Source organism: Sycon ciliatum, chromosome 4, assembly GCF_964019385.1.
Source record: "Sycon ciliatum chromosome 4, ocSycCili1.1, whole genome shotgun sequence".
In the NCBI taxonomy this organism is placed as follows: domain Eukaryota; kingdom Metazoa; phylum Porifera; class Calcarea; order Leucosolenida; family Sycettidae; genus Sycon; species Sycon ciliatum.
In genome coordinates, this window is record NC_088646.1 from 10654199 (window position 1) to 10670405 (window position 16207).

General features: G+C 50.1%; 1 protein-coding gene across 2 annotated transcripts in view; it reads right to left on the reverse strand.

Annotated features, from left to right (window-relative positions):
* Window positions 1-333: 333 nt before the first annotated feature.
* The window catches only part of LOC135814428 (uncharacterized), a 44694-nt gene continuing 28820 nt past the window's right edge, over window positions 334-16207 (reverse strand). The window contains exons 7-8 of one of the 2 annotated variants that reach the window (XM_065327549.1): window positions 3317-3572; window positions 334-1060 (exon numbers count right to left, since the gene is read on the reverse strand). In XM_065327549.1, the coding sequence (XP_065183621.1) occupies window positions 862-1060; window positions 3317-3572 (455 nt within the window). In that variant the 3' untranslated portion in view covers window positions 334-861. The remainder of the gene's footprint in view (window positions 1061-3316; window positions 3573-16207) is intronic. The other variant, XM_065327550.1, reaches the window with a different exon arrangement.

The window sequence follows — 16207 nt, forward strand, 5'->3', positions numbered from 1 at the left end:
ATAAAAGCACGGATAACCGCAATTAGCCCATATGTTGTAGTCTTTTGGACACTGCGTCAACTGGTTTTGGTCCGAAAAGGCTGCGACTGGTTTTGGTCCGAAAAGGCTGCGATGCAGCCCTTATTCCCAATCGAACACGGTTGAGTAAGCCGTCACGTGCTCATGCGTACACCAGTCGCCTGGTCACCGTGCCTGCAGGCGACAACTTTCACGCCAAGGTTCAACTCAAAGGTTCAAAGGTTCAACTCGAGTGACAGGAACGCTGTAAAAGTCACCGGGAATGCACCATGCACCATGCACCATGGGGGCTCCGGGGCTTTGTGCAAGGTTGTGCGGCAAATGACATTATGTGTGTATGTGCATGTTACGTGGAGTGGCAAGCCAAGAAATGACATACGTGTAGGTGTGTACGTTTTGTGCGCCGTGACAAACCAGGGAATGATGCCATGCACACTGCAGGAATGAACAGCCAATACAGACACGCAGCCATGACAATAGTGACAGCACAATAACGCATTTAGAACAACTGAGAGACAACTGGAGGGCATGGTCACTCCAGGAAATCACGGCCCGGAGCTGAGAGGCTGAGCAGATGACAACCATGATCAGTTTCAGTCATGGTAAGGCAAGGGGAGTGCATGCACACTAGAATACAATAATAGGATCCAGAGTTTACAATCTAATATATTTCTAGTTCTGAGAGGCAACAAAAGACGTGCTCAAGTGGACGAATTCACAATACTTTTATCAATCTTCTTTATCAATCTCCATTTCTTATGTGCCATGTAATCGTAAATGATTTCTGTTATGCCTCTACCGAAAGGAAAACATTAGCACCGGACAACACAAGCAGACTTGAGTTTAGCAGTCAGTGGATGCAATTTGTTCAAATTTCTCCTCGTTCAATTCTTCATCTAAACAGCTGAGAAGAAGCTCTTGCACAAACGATGCCCGCTCTCTCCTCAGGCGCGCCTTTGAATCATCCTGTTCTGCTTCTATCTTCTCCTGACGGGAGATGCCTACTAACAGCGGTCTGGGGTTAGGGGACACATCGATATCCCTGAAAGAAAACACAAACATAGAAGGAAAGCTTGTGTGGCCAGAGCCAACACTTTAAAAATTCACTCAAACCACTGCTGTGCTTTGCCGCGCAAAGACTAAGTGACTACAATCACATGAATCGTAATGTAGAGTAGTGCCCGGTTCTGTAGCACCACGTCAGGAGAAGTCATAACACACACGCGTGCACACACGTACGCACGCACACACACAAGTCAAACAAACTACTGCCCGATGATTGTGAACAGGGGCGCGGGCGTAGGAGGGGCTTGGGAACAGGCACGACCAAAGGATGGAGCGGGCTCCCCCGGGAATTTTTTGTAAAAAAAGACATAAATTCCTGTGTTCTGGGTACTTTTGGCACATTTTTTACTAATTTTTAGTCATAGAATTTTAGGTTTCACATGCAGGAAACTAAGTTACCTTGAACCAAGTGTACCTAATAGCCGTGTCGAGTCAAGTATGAGTCAAACTCAAACAAAAGTCAAAAATCTGAAGGTTCCGATTTTTTGTACCGGTTTTGCACGTTCCAGACGGACCACACTTTTCGAAAAGTGGTACGGCCATGGTCGTACCAGTCGTAGCGGGTGATACGCCCCTGGTGAACAACATGGCACTTGGAGTTGCAACAGAAATGTCTATATTGCTGCGCGACTATGCTTTTTCTTGTGTGTATGTGTGTGTTTATGCTTAGAACTTCCTCTCCTTGTTGCATGAACACGCTCTCTCTCTCTCTCTCTCTCTCTCTCTCTCTCTCTCTCTCTCTCTCTCTCTCTCTCTCTCTCTCTCTCTCTCTCTCTCTCTCTCTCTCTCTCTCTCTCTCTCTCTCTCTCTCTCTCTCTCTCTCTCTCTCTCTCTCTCTCTCTCTCTCTCTCCTTTGTCCCGAATCAGAGTATGTTCACACCGTCAACACACACACAGAGAGAGAGAGAGAGAGAGAGAGAGAGAGAGAGAGAGAGAGAGACACTCTCACATGCTCACACACACTCACACACTCACATACACACACTTGCACTTGCTCACTGCCAGAAAATGGTGAGAGGGAGAGAGAGGGGGGGGGGGAGGGAGGGAGGGAGGGAGAGAGAGAGAGGGGGGGGGGAGGGAGGGAGGGAGAGAGAGAGAGAGAGAGAGAGAGAGAGAGAGAGAGAGAGAGAGAGAGAGGCAGAGGGAGGCAGAGAGAGGGTGAGAGAGAGAGAGAGAGGGGGGGGGGGGGTAGGGTGATCTGCTGCAACTCACATTGCTGTATTTTCCGGAGTAAAAGCCGCACTTTAAACACCAATAATTCAACCAAAAAAAGTTGGTGTGGCCTTTATATACTACGATATATCGGGAAGATAAAGAACTCAGATGTTGAGCCAAGGAAATAATTGAAACATGGAAAAATGTGGGCACAAGTTATGCGATCGAATTCACCAACTAAGCCAGATTTTTGAACAGTCAGACGTGCACAACCTAGCATAAAACTGGCAAGGAGTACTGAGACATTCCACGGCATGAAAGTCAGCTTGAGCACTGCTCGATAGCGCTAACCAACGGCCTTCCAACTTGGCAGGTTCATGGATACTAGTGCTAATTCCAAAGCGGGGAAGGCAAGCGCCATCAAGCCGAGCACAAGCTACACATGATTCCAAGGCGTCATGGAATGCTTGCTTGGTACGATAACGGGACGGCAAGACCAGACAGAAATCTGGTTTAGTTGGTGGACTCGATCGCATAACTTGTGCCCACATTTTTCCATGTTACACTAGGGAAGATGTCCGTATTTCGTAACAAAACAATTTGGGTGCGGCTTACACTCCGGAAATTACGGTGCTACAGTTCTGGCCAGAGAAATCCAACCTCATGTATAAACTAGCGCCGCATTCGAGTGCACAGACCAGTGTGTGTGTAGTGCTAGGGCTGCGTAGCGCCCGGCAACGCTATTTTATTCATGAGGTTGGATTTCTTTCCGGTCCGGCTGCGGCTGCGGCTGGAGGCCTGGCAAACCATCAGTGCTGCACTCTGGAGCAACAGAGAGTGTGCAACTTGACTATGGGTGCTGTCCCGGCAGAATTTCTGGCCAGTACTGTAGTGCTGTAGATACATCACATGTATCCTATGCAAATTCTGCGTCTGTGTGCTGCGCGAGTTTCGAGTCGGACTTTCAACTTTCATCCAAGTCAAAACGCTAAGAATGTGATTTCTCACCACAATAGGAAGGTAAAACACAAGTTACGAAGATGCAAACTACAAATTCTAGAACTTGGTGTTGCCTTACCCCAAAGGAAAGTCACAACTTGTGGCAGGAGATGATTGCTGGCTCTTAGCTGCCTGCATCTGCTGATTCAGCAGTCGTACACTTTTTATAATTCTTGCTGCGCTGGCGGCGCCGAGTAGATCAGGAGGCGAGAAAGCAGATTGTGCCGTTAGCGAAGCAGTCAAGCTCAAATGATTAGCTTTGCCCTCGATCATCTCCTGCCTTTCATGGGCTGGTACAGGCGTCTGCTGTGAGTATGCACTTGACTGTGGTGTAACTGAACACAGAAGGGAATATTTCAAAGACATTCAAACTGCTGGTCAAACTGTTGGTCAAACTGCTGGTCAAACTGCTGGTCAAATTGCTGGTCAAACTGCTGGTCAAACTGCTGGTCAAACTGCTGGTCAAACTGCTGGTCAAACTGCTGGTCAAACTGGTGGTTAAACTGGTACCGCCACCACAGCGGCTATCAGGCGGGCCCGGCCACTATCGTGTCCAATTTTGTTTACATCAACAGACGAGACTTGAGTGGGAACCCAAAGAACAACAGAAGGTATAATGGAAAAGCCAGGCAGGCACGCAACCAGGCAGGCGCAGCTAAAGCGTGTACCGTGCTATGGGTACGCAGGCACAGTGGGATGGGTACCCGCTGCATTGGGTGAACCCTGTAAGGGCGATAGGTTTGAATGCCAGCAATACAGACACCTGCAATCAAGCACTACAATGCAACCGCCGCACCCATGCCGTGACAGTGTATGTATGTGAACTGATCATGCTAATTTGACTGACGGTAGATACAAAATTTGTACCGTGAGCTAGCCACAGTACAGGTCGCCAAACCATTTAAAATGGTTTGGCTATCTGTACTGTGGCTAGCTCATGATACTACACAGTACACACTACCGGCAAATCAGATAGGATACAATGCATTGCCACTAACATCTATTTTTGAATGAAAGACCAACTTGTGACTAAACGAGTAAACACCCTTCCTCCACCCGTTTTCTTAATTAACCTCATTATCACATTCGCTTCCATGTAATTGGGCTTGTAGCCCGTGTGTACTTGCGAATTCAAATAAAAATATACATACAAGTACATACAAGTACATACATACAACAAACTCCTTATTAGAACTAGCACAATATTACCGTACAAATTACAACACGTACACATGCCTCAGAAGTAGCGACGAACTCGGCCGTTTGAAAATAGTGTTGTAAACGTGGGCCGAGGGCTCAATGTGGAGAGGTGGAGAGTTCAAATTACGAACAAGTACACATTGTATAATTATACGTGCATATGGCTACCTGGCCGAGTGTCTTGTCTGGACTTCTCACATTTTCCTACAAAAATTTGACATGCAGAATACTTTAACATCCGGCTTGCATCGGACACCCAATTGATGTTAGTATCGGGTCGGCCATCTATAGAGCGGTCTCGGATACTGTGACCCTGGCCACCTGTTCGACCACTCATTCGAGCACTCAACACTCAACCAGTCCCTTCACAAGAGCAAGCAGCACAAATAAGCAGGGTTAACGCACTCTCCACATACAGGCATGCACCCGGCTCAGAACACATTGTTTTCTGGTTGGCATATCAGGGATATTGGGCGGAGCAGCTGGCGTGCATGAGAAAGACAGGTCGGCCTGCTCTGCGCAGGAGCTGTGACCCGGTGCACACATAGTGTGTGTGAGAGAGAGACAGACAGGTCGGCCTGCTCTGCGCAGGAGCTGTGACCTGGAGCACACAGAGTGTGAACGAGAGACGGTCGGCCTGCCGTGGGCAGGAGCTGCGACCGGTAGTGATTGAAATGAGCCAGCTGCGGAGATAGACTGCCCTCACCCGATATAAGTATATTGACAAGAGTTGTACTGACACTGTTATTGAGGAAATTATGGTGACAGTGACGGAGAGATAGTGATCCCCAGTCGAATGGGGTTGGGAGGGAAGGGGAAATTGACACTGACGGACAAACCAGTGAACAGTCAAGTCGTCAGAAAGCAAAAGTGACAAAGGAGTCTCTCTTTTCTCCTTCTCTCTCTCTAAAGCAAGATTTGGAATGCATGCGTGGGAGAGTGGCGCGCGCTGCGCATGCGCATGTATAGCAATGACATCATAATCAGATGCATGATCATCAGACTAAGTATGAGTGGTAGATGTTCCACGTTCGTTAACAGGGCTTAGCGCACACGCTAAACCACCACTTATGGCGAAGTACACTCTTGTCGCTCGTAAAACCGGACCTCGAAGTTACGGACATCTCGGCCCACTGGGCACCCTGTGGGTGAGATAAAGTGGAAATATTACTACTCTTTCCCCAATTTTTATCGAAATTGTGATGTCATATGCCAGATATCTGGCCCTTCCTCATTGAATTGGACTTTGAAGTATGTGGATCGGAGCTACGGGTATTTCAAAGTTATGGGCAGTGTCCAGCGCCCAAACCACCCAGATCAGCAAGATGTGTGTGTTCATGTACTGATAATCTCAGTATCAGTGGTTGGTAGAAGCTGGCATGAGCGGTGTCACTATCACTGAGATAGTGTAGTGCCTGATGTACATAATAATTAATATGTGCAGTACGCTACATTATACATGTAGGTCTGTCGTCAGCCCCGTCGACTAGCATGATTATGTGCTGTCGTCACCCGACGGAGTCCGCGCCAGCATTACACTGATGGACACATCATATTCCACTACAAAAGCCATCATCCTCACACTTGCCACGTCTTATATTAGTGTTGCTCTTCCATGCCGCCGCTATGTCTGCTGTCTGCCTTCTTCACAGCGTACTTGATGTACTTAAAGGGGAAGTTAAGGCAAAAATTAAAATTTCACCAGTTGTAGTCTTCGGGGTGCTGAGTCGAATGGTCGTGGTCCGAGGAAGCTGAGACGCTCCCTTCCTACTTGAATCCCAATCGAACTCGTGCACTTCCACCGAAACTGGGTGACTGTGCCCTACGAGATGGGGATTTGTATGCAAAATGTCACTAAAAGCGCCATTTCGTTCTTATATAAGCATGGATGACCGCGATTGGCCCATATGTTGTAGTCTTTTGGACGCTGAGTCGATTGGTTTTGGTCCGAAAAGGCTGCGATGCAGCGTTCCCCCTTTATTCCCAATCGAACATGGTTGAAAAAGCGGTCACGTGCTCCTGCGTACGCCAGTCACCTGGTCACCGTGCCTGCAGGGTACAACTTACTAGCCTGTTTGACCTTTTTTGGGTGCAGTCCTGTCACTCGAGTTGAACCTTGGTGTGAAAGTTGTCGCCTGCTGGCGTGGTGACCAGGTGATTTGGGCACCCAGGAGCACGTGACCGCTTGTTCAACCATGTTCGATTGGGAATAAAGGAGGAACGCTGCATCGCAGCCTTTTCGGACCAAAACCAATCGACTCAGCGTCCAAAAGACTACAACATGTGGGCCAATCGCGGTCATCCGTGCTTTTATAAGAACGAAATGGCGCTTTTAGTGACATTTTGCATACAAATCCCCATCTAGTAGGGCGCGGTCACCCAGTTTCGGTGGAAGTGCGCGAGTTCGATTGGGATTCAAGTAGGAAGGGAGCGTCTCAGCTTTCTCGGACCAAGACCATTCGACTCAGCACCCCGAAGACTACAACTGGTGAAATTTTAATACTGATGCGTGATGCCCGCACTGCAGAAGGTTGGTCAGCTCCACAGCTACTGATGTACTTAAAGGGGAAGTTAAGGCAAAAATTAAAATTTCACCAGTTGTAGACTTCGGGCTGCTGAGTCGAATGGTCGTCACAGTGGTTCGAGGAAGCTGAGACGCTCCCTTCCTACTTGAATCCCAATCGAACTCGTGCACTTCCACCGAAACTGGGTGACTGCGCCCTACTAGATGGGGATTTGTATGCAAAATGTCACTAAAAGCGCCATTTCGTTCTTATAAAAGCATGGATGACCGCGATTGGCCCATATGTTGTAGTCTTTTGGACGCTGAGTCGATTGGTTTTGGTCCGAAAAGGCTGCGATGCAGCGTTCCTCCTTTATTCCCAATCGAACATGGTTGAGCGGTCACGTGCTCCTGCGTACGCCAGTCACCTGGTCACCGTGCCTGCAGGGTACAACTTACTAGCCTGTTTGACCTTTTTTGGGTGCAGTCCTGTCACTCGAGTTGAACCTTGGTGTGAAAGTTGTCGCCTGCTGGTGTGATGACCAGGTGATTTGGGCACCCAGGAGCACGTGACCGCTTGTTCAACCATGTTCGATTGGGAATAAAGGAGGAACGCTGCATCGCAGCCTTTTCGGACCAAAACCAGTCGACTCAGCGTCCCAAAGACTACAACATATGGGCCAATCGCGGTCATCCGTTCTTTTGTAAGAACGAAATGGCGCTTTTAGTGACATTTTGCATACAAATCCCCATCTTGTAGGGCGCAGTCACCCAGTTTCGGTGGAAGTGCGCGAGTTCGATTGGGATTCAAGTAGGAAGGGAGCGTCTCAGCTTTCTCGGACCAAGACCATTCGACTCAGCACCCCGAAGACTACAACTGTCTCGATTGACGCACAACCTAAACGTCTCGAGAGAGTTTCACTTTACTAATCCCAACCAATCCAGTCACACAAGTAACTACAGTTAGTGATTCCAACTTACTTCTCAAATCCGTACCCTCATTCCCAAAGAGTTACTGGATACGAGCCAAGACAATGTACAACCTTTCTCTACCATCACAAAGGAATAATAACTGGCTGGCTGCCAGAGCAGCGGAAGTCAAGCCGAGAATGTCGCGTGCACTACGGACTGCACGATGGAACATGTAAACCTAGGAACGGCTATTCATGCACCGACTAGAGTAGAGGCAAAGTGTACTAATGGTGAAACACAATGTCAGTAGGGGACAAGAGTAACTAGAGTCAGCTATGCACGACTAGACCAGGCCGAGTCATGACAGCAGTCATAACACTACAAGTGGTACATCGGGATGCAGATCACGACACTCCGGCCAGCAAAATGTTACACTACTGGGTAAAGAGAAGAAAGGGTGATAACGGATAGAAAGCAATTTGGATCTAATGAACAAACGCAGCGGGGTGGTTCTCACGAAAGGGCCTAGTGTAATGCGTGTTTTGAGCTAAGGCTGCTATGAAACTATCAGAGTTAAAATGTGAGGCTAATGGAGTGTTCTCTCACTTAATAGGTGGGTTCATGCGAGCCAAGATTCAATGTTCTTCGCGGCTCTTTCTGCTGCCTTTCTTCTTGGTCGCTGTACAAGTGGTCGATTTGGCGCGTTGCCCTTTCGCTGTTGTGGCTCTTCCGTCGCTGCATCGTTGGAGTCCTGGGGAGATGATGGCTCTTGGATTGCTGACACTTCCAGCGGATACAGATGAGACAGTGGACGTGAGACGATATTCCTCGACGGCAGGCGAACTTTAGCACTTCTGATGGCTTTGTCTGTTGTACTCTTCGGCAGGTCTTCAATCCTTGCAATTCTCCAGAAACCTCTCGGAGTTCCTTCCTGCTTCACGATGACGATGTCGCCGATTCGTGGAGTTAGGCTAGCAGACTGATGGCGTTGCAGTCGATGTAGTGGCGTTGATCTCTCTTGGAGCATCATGAGATATTCTTCCTTCCATTGTTTCCAGAAGTCTTCCAATCTCCGTGTATGATGACGCCATCGTCGCAATAGAATGTGCGAGGTGTCTTCGTTGTTGGTGGGATTATACTCCTCCTCTTGTTCATCCAGCGCTCCGAATGGTGCCATCAGGGACAGACCTGGGCTCAAGAAGTGTGCAGGTGTCAAGACAGACACATCCGGCGAGTCTTCGTCTGATGGTATTGCGGTCAGCGGTCTCGAGTTGGTTACAGCTTCAACCTCAGTTAATAAAGTCTGCAGTTCGTCACGGGTCAGTAGGCTACGACCGATGGCCTTCCGAAAGGACCGTTTAACTGTGCCGATCAGACGTTCATAGATGCCACCTTGCCAGGGTGCAAGCTCAGTAGTGAAGCGCCAGGTTATCCCTTGTGAGGATATGTAGCTGTGGAGATCGGGATCATTGATGACCGTGTGCCATAAATCTCGGAACACAGATGCGGCGAGTTTGAAATGCTTGGCATTGTCGGAGTATACCATGTGCGGCACACCTCGGCGAGACACAAATCTGCGAAAGCACATGACGAATTGCGATGTTGATATGTCTGAAACCAATTCCAAATGGATTGCTCGTACAGTGAAGCAAGTGAATATGCACACCCAGACCTTGTCAGTGCCTCCAGGTTGCTTGACTCGCAGCGGACCAAAGTAGTCCGTCCCAACATACTGGAAGGGGTTGGACCTTGAAACTCGCTCCTTTGGAAGCGACGGCATCAGCGGCAGGCGGAATGATTGGCCCTCATGGCGACGACACGTGGTACACTGGCGAAGAATCTTTTGCACCGCTGCCTTTCCCTTTGGAAGCCAGTAGCTGCGTCGTATCAGGGTGAGCGTGTGTGCCGGTCCAGCGTGGAGAGCTTGTCGATGCATCTCCTCGACAACAGCTGTAGTGAACCAGTGGTTCCGTGGCAGTAGCGCGGGAGGTGTGGAATCCGTAGCCTCATATGCCTTGCCAAGTCTTCCGTGGCACCGGAGCACACCATACTGATCTGCGTGGATGCCGAGTTGCGTCACTATGCTGCTATTCTTCGACTCCATGTCTGGGAAGCTTTGCTGCTGGATATGCCTCACCCAAAGGCAGTTAGATAGGCGAATGGAGGGCGTTTCAGACAGGACTGTTGCGAGGAGTGGGTGCTTCGTCCTCAGCTTCTGTTGGCTGTCACTGGAGAGCCGCTGCCAGATCTTCTTTCGTAGAAAGACCAGACAATTGGCGGTGATTCGCAATAGAGTTGACAGCTGTCGGTGTCCCGGCTCGATCCCAGCTAGACCAGTCGATTGTACGACAGGTGTGTCTTCCGTGTTGGCGACAAGTGATGCTTCGAAGACAGCCTTGGGTCCCCTGCACTCAGCCATCACATTCTTGAAATCTTCTGGAGTGATGGGAGGTCGCTGCCAGGTGGGCCAGTTGTCCTCGGCTTGTCGCAGCCAGTGAGGTCCGTACCACCAGATGTCACTGAGGTCAGGCACAGTGGCACCTCTCGTTGCTAGATCTGCAGGGTTGTCTTCGCTGCGAACATACCGGAATGACAGATCTTCTACTTGCTGGACTTCTTTGACACGGTTACGGACGAACACACTCAAGTCTTTATGCGTAACAAGCCAGCGGAGAACGCACTGTGAGTCGCACCACAGGAAGCTCTTCGTGATGTCGATGCCGAGCTCTTTGCGCACAAATAGCAGAGCTCTGGTTGCAATGACTACGCCCATGAGCTCTAGGCGGGGTATGGTGAGCTCCCTTTTTGCTGGCGCCAATCGCATCTTGCAGAAGAGCAGTGTCGATGTCGCATCAGGTCCGTTGGCTTCACGGAGGTAGACACACGCTGCATAGGAGTCCTTTGATGCGTCACAGAAGACATGAAGTTGTCGATCGGTAACTGACTTCAGAGTGGAGGTTCGGCGTTGGATACGGATATCTGCGACCGGCTCAAGTATACCCTCTATGGACTGCCATTGCTCGAGTCGTTCTGTGGGTAGAGCGTCGTCCCAAGACAGGTCGTCCCTCCAAAGCGTTCTCAAAAACACTTTGGCATGGAAGGTGACTGGGTTGAAGAGTCCGAGTGGATCATAAATGCGTGCTACGTTGTGCAAAACACGCCGTTTGGATGCTATGCTGTCGACGTCAGGCGACTCGGAGCTCACACCTGGAATGTGGAATGTGTCGGCGACGGTATCCCACTGCAGGCCGAGAACTTTCTGGCTCGTGTTCGTCGCCGTCACACTCGGGTCAAACACAGAGGAGGTAGCAGGGTCATTGGATGACCACTCACGTACATTCATGGACGCGGAGTTGAACACCTGCCGAGTCTCGCGGTACTTGACCTCGGCTTCCTCTGCAGTACCAGCCGTCAGCATGATGTTATCCACGTAGATGTTCTTGCGAATTTCGGCTGCTGTGGCTGTCTTGTGTTTGTCAAGGTGATGCCTGATTGTGGCATCCAGCAAGAACGGACTGCTGATGATGCCAAATGGTAGTCGGCAGAACCGGTAGACTTCGATGTTGTCCACGATGACGTCCGGCTTAGTGATGTCACGATACCACAGAAATCGGGTGACGTCACGGTCTGTCTCTTGAATCCTTACTTGCAGGAATGCCTTCTCAATATCTGAGATTAGCACGATCGGGGCCAGGCGAAATCGTAGCAGAATGCCGCAGAGGCTAGGCAGGAGGGACGGCCCTTGATTCAGGCAGTCATTCAGGCTCGGTGCTGTCTTATTGATCTTCGCACTGGCGTCATAGACCACTCGGAGTTTGGTGGTAGCCTTCGAAGGAGACAACACTGGATGGTGCGGCAGATGGTGCGAGCGTTGACCGCACTTGGTTTTCTCTGTGACTCGCTCGATAATGCCAAGCCGTTCCTGCTGCAGCAGCACGTCGTTGTACCTGGTCAGCAGGTCTCGATCTGCTGCAAGCCGTTTCCCCAGTGACTTCATCCTTCCGTAGGCTAGGTCCTTGTTGTGTGGAAGCTGCATGTCGGGCTTCCATGGAAACTGGACTGTGTAGCGGCCGTCGGCAAACGTGACGGTCTCCTCGAACTGTCGAACTGTGTCGTCATCTGTTGGGAGACTTGCTGGGTCCTCCACACCGATCCTTTCTAGCGACCAAAACTCCGTCAAGTTTGGTTCGACTTCAGCAAGCAGAGCAGAGTCGGCGGTTGCCATGTAGTCATATAGCGGACGCTGTAGACCGGTGCTTGCCTGCGTCATGACAAGAAGCGTTGAGCTGTTGCTGTCATCCGACTTGGACGAACACTGTCCTGTGACGATGTGACCCAAGAGCGTATCCATCACGTACAAACCTGACGGTAGACGCTGCGGTGATCCTTGCACAAGATTTCCGTAATGATCAGAACCAATGAGAATGTCAATGGCCCTCGTCTCGGCTATTGATGGTATGGTGTCTGCCATTTGAATGGATGGTTCGCCTGCCAGGAACTCCGCATCTTCAGATGGAAGAGGGTAGCGTCGGATAGGTCGTGTAATGGTGTCGAGTACATTCGCTTTGATGAGGTACCTCTGTCCGTCGGACAGTGAGATGGACGTCTGAACGACCGATGTAACAACACTGCGTGGGTGTGTCACTCCAAAGGTGATGAGGGTCAATGACTCTTGTCTCTCCGGCTGCAGCTGAAGCTGCTTGCTGAGCTGGGTACTCATGTAAGTGCGATTGCTGCCGGTGTCCAGTAACGCATGCGCGGTGATAAAGCTACCATCGGCAGCTTGAATCTGCACTTGTGCTGTCTGGAGGAATACTGCACCAGTCTTGTCGCTGGGACCCTCTGACACGAGACTGGCGGAGCACGTATTTACAAGTTCCTCATCATTACCCTGTGTGGAGACGGCCCTGGCAGGTTGTGAGCCATTTGGTTGTGGCCTTGAGCTGCCTTTGGAGGGCTCACGTCTCTCATGGGCTGGGCAGATAGCTCGGTTGTGGCCGGTCTTGCTGCAGTGAAAACAAGCCTTGGTTTTCTCTGGGCACTGGGACGCCATATGGCTCCGTCGCAGACAAATGAAGCAACGACCTTGTTCTCGGAGCTTCTGTTGTCTTGTCCGAGCCAGCTTGTAGGTGACGCACTGGTCGTTGAAGTGAGTCCCTTTGCAGAAGACACATAGACGTGGAGGCGCACTATGCGTTGACTGAGATGAAAGAGCGTGTCCAGTTCCTTGCATGGTCATTGGTGAGCCGTGCTGTGTCTGTGTGGCCGGTGTCCTTGAAGACTGAGAGGCAGAAGTCTCGGAACCTTCCCGCAAATTCCGGTGGATTTCGGCATACCGCTGAAGGGCGGATCGCAGGGTGGCGACCGTCCACGACTGATGGCTCGATGTTCGCCATTCCTCTAGCTTGGTGAGTACTTCCGTAGGGAACTTGGACAAAATGTGCTGCACCAATAGTGGCTGCTGTTCAACGCTAATGCCCATGGCAGACAGCTGTCGTAGTATCCGTTCGATGTTGTCAATGGTGTTCCGGATATCACGGTGTTTGGACGATGTGCTTTGCAATCGCTGCAGCTTGGTATACAGGGCAGCAACAATATCATCTGTCCGTCCGTATCGTTCTTTCAGTAGCTGTACGGCCGTGGCATAGTTGTTGTTGGTGATAGCCAGACCAGCGAGCGTGTGGGCAGCTCGGCCAGTGAGGGCACTCTTCAAGTAGCTCAGCTTAACGACATCGGACATTGGCTGTTTGTCCACGGCAGTTTCAAACAGGTCCCAAAAATCGGGCCAGTTGGTGACCTGCCCGTCGAAGCTCGGTATTTCCATCGGTTTTAGCTTGAACACAACGGAGCTTGGGCCGGCTGCAGCGGATATGCTGGTGTGTTGTGGCGTTTGGTTTTGGCTCAAAGCCTGGGCGACATTCATAACTGCGCCCTGAAGAGCTTGCTCCAGTGGGGCAATAGCATCGCGTGGCCAGGTTGTGGCTGGTGGAGGGGCTGTCCTGGCGGCGACAGAATGGTCTGGTGGATAGAATGTTTCTGCATCTGGCTGAAGCTGTTGTACTGCTTGTCTGTCCTGGGTCTCCTGCTGGAGGTAATGCTCATAGTCATAGGCCCTGTCCTCCTCACCACTGCCATAGGTGGGACTTGGGCTGGGCACCGCATGCACTGCTGGAGTGGCAGCAGTTCTACCATTGCCAGGGCCAATGGCATGCCTGACACGTGGTTTGGGGACTGGTGGCACTGGTGATCTTGGTTGGCTTCTGACACTGACTGCTGCACTGGTTTCCTGTGCATTTGCTGCGCTGGCAGGAGACTCAGTTGCATCTACTACATGTACAATGTCATGAAGCACTGCACTTTGTGCGTGTGACTGTTCAGCCGACTCACATTGGGACTGTCGCGGTGGCTCAACAGTGTCACAAGCACTTGAAGTAGCAGTGTCGATATCCGTGTCGGCACTCTTCTCACTCCACGCATGTAGTGTTGGCGACGCATGACATGTTGGTTTTGGTCCGCTGCGAGGGCTAGACATGGTCGCATCAAGAACATCTAGCGCGCGTGGCCCATGCTCTTCTAGTAATCGGAGTCGGGTGCGGCGTTCGTCTTCAGCTTCATACTGAGTGCGAGAATGGTGGTCGCATTGTTGTAAACATTGTGCGAGCCTCAGCAAACACACGCATTCAAGTTCGAAATTATTCTCCCACGCGTCTTGTTCATCTAATTTCTTATCCTCGTTTGCGTCTTCTAAGCTCCGTCTAATATTGTCTTGGATACCCTCGATGTTTGACTTCAAACCGGACGCCTCATCGTGAAGGGAACGTGCGGCAGAAACATCTAGGCGGCCAAGAGCGTCTGCGCTGAAACAATCAGTTCCTAGCAGGTCTAGGTGAATTTTTATCTTTTGCCTCACCCTCGTCAGTCGACGCTTCATGTTGGACCTCGATTGGATCATCTGCTTGTATTCGGGGGTGGACGAGACTAGCAGCCGCTCCGAATCTCCTGCACCAGCGTCCGTGCCATCGGTCTGGTCCTTGCTGGCGTCCTCATTACCGGCCTCATGGGACTCATCCGCTGTACCATCCACGGCTCGTGGATCTACGCTCGTTTGAGCGGCTTGGGTCACCGGTAATTCTGCAGCAGCTGCACCGGTTGACTCGACAGGCTGTTCCTGTTCAGAGGTTGTTTGTTCGTTGGGTGACGACATCCTGGTCACAGCACCATGTCTCGATTGACGCACAACCTAAACGTCTCGAGAGAGTTTCACTTTACTAATCCCAACCAATCCAGTCACACAAGTAACTACAGTTAGTGATTTCAACTTACTTCTCAAATCCGTACCCTCATTCCCAAAGAGTTACTGGATACGAGCCAAGACAATGTACAACCTTTCTCTACCATCACAAAGGAATAATAACTGGCTGGCTGCCAGAGCAGCGGAAGTCAAGCCGAGAATGTCGCGTGCACTACGGACTGCACGATGGAACATGTAAACCTAGGAACGGCTATTCATGCACCGACTAGAGTAGAGGCAAAGTGTACTAATGGTGAAACACAATGTCAGTAGGGGACAAGAGTAACTAGAGTCAGCTATGCACGACTAGACCAGGCCGAGTCATGACAGCAGTCATAACACTACAAGTGGTACATCGGGATGCAGATCACGACAACAACTGGTGAAATTTTAATTTTTGCCTTAACTTCCCCTTTTCCTCCACAGCTACTCATGTACTTAACTCCACAGATACTGATGTACTTAACTCCACAGCTACTGATGTACTCAACTCCACAGCTACTGATGTACTTAACTCCACAGCTACTGATGTACTTAACTCCACTGCTACTGATGTACTTAACTCCACTACTACTGATGTACTTAACTCCACAGCTACTGATGTACTTAACTCCACAGCTACTGATGTACTTAACTCCACAGCTACTGATGTACTTAACCCTTTCAGCACGGCCAGGGTGTGTAACTGACCCGCGGAGCCAAAACCAGTGATTTTCGTGATTTTCCAAAAGTAGTCCTATTCACTCACAATTTTTTCTGCGGAATGCATAGGTTTCAGTGAGAACAATTCCCAACACAAAATTCCATATTTGGTCAATAGAAGCCAGTAAAACGAGTACAAAATATACGTATTTTTGATGAATTTTCGCATAAACACGGGTTGAACGTACCAGAGCATGCAGCTCATTTATACTAGAATGGCCAGGTGGATATGATGGTAAGAACTAGGTTTGACATAATTACGGTTTTGTTCTTGAGTAGATGATGACCAAATATGGTCATGTTTGCTGAAACCAGCTGAGGGGCGTCAGGAACTATTCAATGTGCATACGAATAGCTAGGCA